General features: G+C 44.3%; 1 protein-coding gene across 2 annotated transcripts in view; it reads left to right on the plus strand.

Moving 5' to 3' along the window:
- Positions 1-3309: 3309 nt before the first annotated feature.
- LOC122565000 (zinc finger protein Gfi-1b-like) overlaps positions 3310-7248 on the plus strand; it is a 21066-nt gene continuing 17127 nt past the window's right edge. The window contains exon 1 of one of the 2 annotated variants that reach the window (XM_043720613.1): positions 3310-3454. In XM_043720613.1, coding sequence (XP_043576548.1) covers positions 3349-3454 — 106 coding nt within the window. In that variant the 5' untranslated portion in view covers positions 3310-3348. The remainder of the gene's footprint in view (positions 3455-7248) is intronic. The other variant, XM_043720612.1, reaches the window with a different exon arrangement.

A 7248-nucleotide genomic window follows, 5' to 3' on the forward strand; every position in this document is an offset into this window, starting at 1 on the left:
CAATCCCAATCTCACTCCCCCGATCCCCCCTCTCCAAATCCCAATCTCTCTCTCTGATTTCTCCCTCTCCCATTCCCCAGCTCTCTCTCCCAATCCCCCTCCCAATCCCAATCTCTCTCCTTGATCCCTCCCTCTCCCATTCCCAATCTCTTTCCCCGATCCCTGTCTCTTCCAAACCCTTTCTCCCAATCCCTCTCTCCAAACCTTCTCTCCCAATCCCAATTTCTCTCCCAATGCCTCTTTCCTAATCCCTCTCCCAATCCATCGCTCCAATCCTTGTCTAATTCCTGGTTCCAACCCCAGTCTCCAATCCCAATCTCTTTCTCAATCCCAGTCTCCTCTCCAATCTGTTTCTCTCCTAATCTGCATCTCTCTCCAAATCCAATGTCTCTTCAAAATCCAGTCTCTCTCCAACCAAATCCAGTCCAAATCCTGCATCGGCTCCATTCCCGGTCTCTGACCCAATACCAGCTCTAACTAATCTCACTATGTCCCAAGTAATTTTCCTTAATCCCAGTCTTCCTCCATCTGTCTACCCTAAATGCAGTCTCCCTCAATTCTAGTCTCCCTTATCCTGGTCCCTCTCCAGTCTCTTCCAATCCCAGCCTCTCTCTAATCTCAGTCTGTCCCTGTCCAAGTCGCCCTCAGTTCCAGTCTGTCCCAGTCCTGGTCTGAATTTAAAGGAACTAACATGGCCACTTGCTTTGTTCCTAAAAATAGTTTGTTAAAGGGTTGCCGTCCTCATAAAAACCATGTTAATCTCATTGAGGATGTTGGAGGCTTGGAAGTGGAATCTTTTTATCAGACATAAGAATCTACAAACTTGGAGGAGTAGGCCATTCAGCCCATTGAGCAAGCTAGTCAGGAAGATCATGCTTCAAGGATTGTAATGTCAAGACTACTTCCTTGCCTACCCCAATAACCATTGACTCACTCATTAATCAATAATCCATTAGCCTCTGTCATAAAGGGACTCAGGACCCTGCCTCCACTGCATTGGGTGTTTATTTAGATAAAAATAATGTGCAAGGGTATGGGGAGAGGGCAGGAGATTGGCACAGAGGGAAAGCTGCTCATTGAACAAGTTGGAGTAGACATGAGGGATCTGGAACGATTCCCTCTTTCTGCTGTCTGGGGCAGACGGTTCCAAACACTCTTGGCTCTTTGAATGAAAACAGTTCTCCTCCTCTCTGTTTTAAATGAGAGAGCCCTTGTATTAAAACTGTGTCGCCCAGTTCTAGTCTCTCCCACGAGGACAGAAACACTGTCTTGGTGTCCACCCTCTCAAGTCCCCTCAGGATTGTCTATGTCCCAGTAAGATCACTTCTCATTTTTTCTGAACTCCAACAGATACAAGACCTTCCCTCATATGATAACTCCACCCTCCTACCCCAAGGATTCAGCCCAACAAAACTTCTCTGAACTGAACTGGTTTTCAAATAATTAAATACTTTCTCAAGTAAGGAGGTCAAAGCTGTCCACAGATCTCCAGAAGGGATCTGACCAATACCCTGCACAAATGTAGCAAAACATTCCTGCTTTTCTGTTTTAACTCCAACTTGTTGAAATGATACAAGTGCTGAATTTGGTGTGATTAGAATTGCTACAATTCATATGGAAAATCAACATTTGATAAAGTTTACCACCACCTTCTCTAGGAGTGAATAATAAATGCTCCATCAGTGATGCCCACATCAATAAATAAATATTTTTTAAACTTAACTTGAACATTGATCACATTCCAGGGATCTTCTGGGATCTGTTGAAAATCCATTACCGTCACTGGTCATTTAAACCCCCTCTCTCTCCCTTTCACACCATTCGACCAGAGAGAAAGAAATATATGACGTGAAAAAAATTAGGTAAATATCAGACAATTAGCATAGCTTGGCAAGATGCCAGATTTATGACATAGGATGAAATTCCTGTGCCTTTAGAAATACGTAATATAATCAAGAAGAGTCAGTGTGGCTTTATAAACAGGAATTCATTCTTGAAAAATTTATTACAGAAGAAACAAGCAGGATAGATAAAGGTTAAGCAATGGATGTAATATATTTGGATTTTCAGAAGGAGTTTGATAAGGTATCTCACATTTGGCGAGAGCCCACAGTGTTGGGGTGGTATATTAGTACAGATAGAGGATTGACAAAGTAATCAGAGTTAAGATAAGGGGGACATTTTTGAGGATGGCAACATATAACTAGTGGAATGCCACAGGGATCAGTGCTGGGACCCAGGAAAGTAAATAGCCAAGTTTGGAAATGATATGAAAATAATTGGGAAGGCAAGTGGTGAAGATGGCACAAGGAGTTTGCAGAGGGATAGAGGCAAGTTAGAGGTGTGGGCAAAACTCAACGGATGGAATGTAATATGGGAAAACATGATATTATGCAATTTGGCAGAAAGAATAGAGGAGGTGAAGGTTATTTAATTGGAGAAAGACTGCAGAAAGTGACAGAACTGATTATTTTGGGAGTCCTATCCATAAATCACAAAATGCTAGCAGCCATATTCAGTGGGTGATAGGGAGGGTAAATGGTATTTTGGATTTTATTTCAAAGGAAATGGAGTATAAAAACAGGGAGGTTTTATTAAAACTATACAAGACACTAATCAGAGCCCAGCTGGAATACTGTGAACAGGATTGGGTCCCTTATCTAAGGAAAGATAGACTGGCATTGGGGGGCAGTCCAGAGAGGGTTTACTCGGCTAATCCCAGGGATGGAGGGACTGTCAGACGAGGAGAGGGTGAGAAGGTTGGGTATGTACTTGATGGAGTTTATAAGAATGAGATGTGACTTTGTTGAACAGGGGTGATATGGAGCAGTCGTTTCAATGTGTGGGAGTCGAGGAGCATCATCTCAGAATACAGTTAATGCAAGAGATGAGGAGGAATTTCTTCTCTTGGAGTGGTGAATCTGTGGAATTCTTTACTGTCAGGATGAGGTCATTCAGTATATTCAAGGCTGAGACTGATTTTTAATCAGGAAGGGGGATCAAGGGATATGGGGAAAAGGCAGGAAAGTGGGGTTGGGGATGATCAGATCAGTCATGACCCCATTGAATGGTGGGGCAGACTCGATGGGCTGAATGGTCTACTGCTGCTCCTTATATTTTATGGTTTTATATCTCTTCTGCACCCTCATTGGTCAATATTTGGAACTGGTTCTCAGATAGAGTTGATGGCGGGGCTGCACAGTAAAAGTGTGGAAAATGAGAGTTTTGATTTAGCGTGGGGTTAGAATGAATAAACGATGGGCCAAACAGCTGTCCACATCTTGTTTTTAGCTGTTTTCAAATGATGATGCTTTATTTTCCCCAATCTTTCTCCAGAGGGCTGTCACAATGCCACGATCATTTCTGGTGAAGATAAAGAAGACTTACCATCAGGTTCGTCCCACCAATGATGAAGTGTTTCTCAAACTGGAGCCAGCACCATCGCATCCTGTTGGTGAGTATCCTTTGGGACAGGCATAATGTGAGGTGCATTGTCCCATGCAGCTGTCGATGAGTGTGTGATAACGGAGGGAGAATTCATCAATCCATTACGATATCATTATCTCCTCAAGACTCTAGCTCCCTCCCATGCTTCACCTTTAACCCATCCCTTGTTCGATCCATATTTCTCTCTTTCCTTTCTCTCGATTCACTCATGGGATGTGGGCATCTCTGGCTATTACTCAGCCCCCAATTAACAGTTAAGAGTCCATCACATTGCTGGAGGCACACGTAGACCAGTCCAGGTAAGGACGACAGTTTTCTGAAGGACATTTGTGAACCAGATGGGTTTTTCCCCAATAATTAGCAATGGTTCGCAATGGTTATCATTAGATCCTTAATTCCAGATTCTTTTCTTAATTGAATTCCAATTTTACCATCTGCTGCAGTGGGATTTGAACCCTGGACCCAGGATATGAAATGAGTTTCTGGATTAATAGACTAGTGATAATACCACCAGGCAGCTGTCTCCCCTATTGCTCTTCTCTCACCTTCTTCCACTTTCTGTTTCCCTTTAACTTTCCAGCATTTTTGTTTGCCGTATCTCTACATCATTTGCCTCTTGATCGATGACATGGTCAATCTAAAAGGCTGGTGGAAGTGGAGGCTGGAATGCCATAACCGTACATATCCCCGGTTTGACCCCACCCAGAGCTCTGTCTACATCGCACCTTGGGTGGCCATGAATGAGTGGAGCACAGTTTCACTCAGAATGTTGCCATGATTCCATATTTTAATGATGAGGAGATGGCACATTAGTCAGTTCTGGTTGAGCAAGGGTTGCCATCTGTGGTGAAATCTTCTACTGGAGGGTTCATCACATGACTTACTCTCACCCTCCAGCCATTGGTCAGCTAATGCATGGCACAATACCTTCCTTCACCAATGGGAAAACACAAAACTTTATGACCCACTTGGGTGGTGTCAAACTGTCAGCCAATCAGCCTTTGGGTCCCTTTGCAATATTTAGATTAGATTAGAATAGATGCCCTACCCTTTGGCCCAGCAAGTCCATAGCAAAGAGTAACCCACCCAGACCCATTCCCCAACTCTATAATTACCCCTGACTAATGAAACTAACACTATGGGCAATTTAGCATGGCCAATTCACCTGACCTAGACATCTTTGGATTGTGGGAGGAAACTGGAGCCCCCGAAGGAAACCCATACAGACACGGGGAGAATGTGCAAACTCCACACAGACAGTCAAATCGCCTATGTATATAATATTTATATTTTCAAGAAGAAAGTCACTACAACTGTGGTCTAAAGGGATCAAGGATAGTGGGCAGGATTATGGCACTGAACTCAATAATCAGCCATGATCAAATTGTTTGGTGAGGAAGTCTTGAGGGATTGAATGGCTTGCTCCTGTTCCTATCTTCTGTGTTTCTGCCTGGGAAAGAGAAAATGACAAAAATCAATTTTTTTAACACTCCTTGGTTTCTCTCCACTCAACATCCTGGAAACTGGTCTGTTCTCTGTCCTCTCATGGGATGTGGGTATCACAGGCCAGCTATAGTTACCCATCTTTAATTGTCCCTTGAACTGAGTGGCTCTCGAGTCCATCTCAAAGAGTTAGCCATTAACCGTATTGCTGTGGGTCTGGAGTCACATGTCAACCAGACCAAATAAAGATGGGCAGATTTCCTTTCCTAAAGGTCATTGATGGGTTTTCACAACAATTGACAATGGTTGTCATTCAGCTATATGGCAACACGGTGGCACAGTGGTTAGCACTGCTGCCTCACAGCACCAGAGACCCGGGTTCAATTCCTGCCTCAGACTGTGTGGAGTTTGCACATTCTCTGCTTGGGTTTCCTCCGGGTCCTCCGGTTTCCTCCCATAGTCCAAAGGTGTGCAGGTCAGGTGAATTGGCCATGCTAAATTGTCCATAGTGTTAGGTAAGGGGTAGATGTGTAGGGGTATGGGTGGGTTGTGCTTCGGCGGGGCGGTGTGGACTTGTTGGGCCGAAGGGCCTGTTTCCACACTGTAAGTAATCTAATCTAATCTAAATCTCCATTTCCAGATTTATTAATTGAATTGTAATTCCACCAATTGCCATGGAGGGAGTCAAACCTGTGTTCCCTGAGCATTAGCCTGGGATCTTCAATCCCTGGAGACTCCTGGCCAATCCTAAATTAATTTGGCATTAATTTAGTTGAAGATTTTAGGGTTTTGAAGAAGAATTAATCGGGTAGCTAGAGTTGATCGGTTGATGCCTTCTTTTGAAACAGTGCCCCCCTCATTCTAGATTTCCCCCATGAGTAACATTTTAAGGATTTGGGCCAAAGGCAGGTAGATGGTGTTAGGCCACAGATCAGCCATGATCTCATTGAACAGTGGAGGAACAGGCTGGAGGGGCTGAACGGCCTATTCCTGTTCCCGAGGTGAAGCCTCTGGATGTCAGTGAAGAGTTATCCAATGGGATTGCAAAGATTCTGACCACTTTCTGATTACCTTGGGAGGGGGCAGATGTAGATCATGTGGTTAAAACATACAATGAATCAACCCAGCTGACTCCTTGCCAGGTGACTGTGGGACCTGCATGTACCCAGCTCGAAGACAATATTTTCAAGTGAGAGGAAAAACAGACAAGAAAATAGAAACATTCTCACCCAACGTGGAAATATTTATGTGTAAACTTTGCGCTGATTATTATTAATTTTTTTTGGATGGGGTGGAGTTGGCTTAAGGGACAGGAGTCGCAGCTTGTGTTGCTAACAGTAAACACAGAAGGGCATTATCTTTCCGCCATCAGCAACTACAGCTTTCACAGCGCTAAAGATTGAAAACCCTTAGCTCCCAACTGCAGTGGCTGCTAATGGGCTAGATAAATGATTTGCATGAACCTGGGATGGGAAGTAATCTCCGTTGTGTCGCATAAACAGACAGGCCATGCAGATCTCCAGAGGTAACTGGTTCACCCAGGAGCATGGATGGGGAGGGAGAGAGTGAGGATGAAAAGGTTGATAATGAGTTTGTTGAAAACTCATCCCAACAGCAGGTGTCAAACTGTGATGTTGCTTCAAACAAAACAAGGTATCGTAATTCATGATATAGTTGCAGACCATCATTCAAATGAAATAATGCAGTCGTAGCTGGAGAGATCGGGTAGGTCAGGCCTGTACTCAGAGTTAAGATGAAACCTTATTGAGACATACAAGATTCTGAGGGGCCTTGACAGGGGAAGGTGTAGAGAGGTTGTGGGAGAGTCTAGGACCAGAGGGTATCATTTCAGAATGAGGAGTGGGAGGGGGAGGGGGGTCACACATTGAAGCCAGGAATGAGGAGGAATTTCCTCTGCAACAGGGGAGTGAATCATAGAGTCATAGAGATGTACAGTATGGAGCATCCGAGGAGCAGTAAAATCAACGTTTCGGGCAAAAGCCCTTCATCAGGAAAACAGAGTGCCTGAAGGGTGGAGAGATAAATCTCTCCACCTTTCAGGCACTCTGCCTGTATTCCTGATGAAGGGCTTTTGCCTGAAACGTCGATTTTCCTGCTCCTCGGATGCTGCCTGAACTGCTGTGCTTTTCCAGCACCACTCTAATCTAAATTCTGGTTTCCAGCATCTGCAGTCATTGTTTTTACCTATGTACAGCATAGAAACAGACCCTTCGGTCTAACCCATCCATGCTGACCAGATATCCCAACCCAATCTAGTCCCACCTGCCAGCACCGAGCCCATATCCCTCCAAACCCTTCCTATTCATATACCCATCCAAATGCCTCTTAAATGTTGCA

The sequence above is a fragment of the Chiloscyllium plagiosum genome, chromosome 30 (genome assembly GCF_004010195.1).
Source record: "Chiloscyllium plagiosum isolate BGI_BamShark_2017 chromosome 30, ASM401019v2, whole genome shotgun sequence".
In the NCBI taxonomy this organism is placed as follows: domain Eukaryota; kingdom Metazoa; phylum Chordata; class Chondrichthyes; order Orectolobiformes; family Hemiscylliidae; genus Chiloscyllium; species Chiloscyllium plagiosum.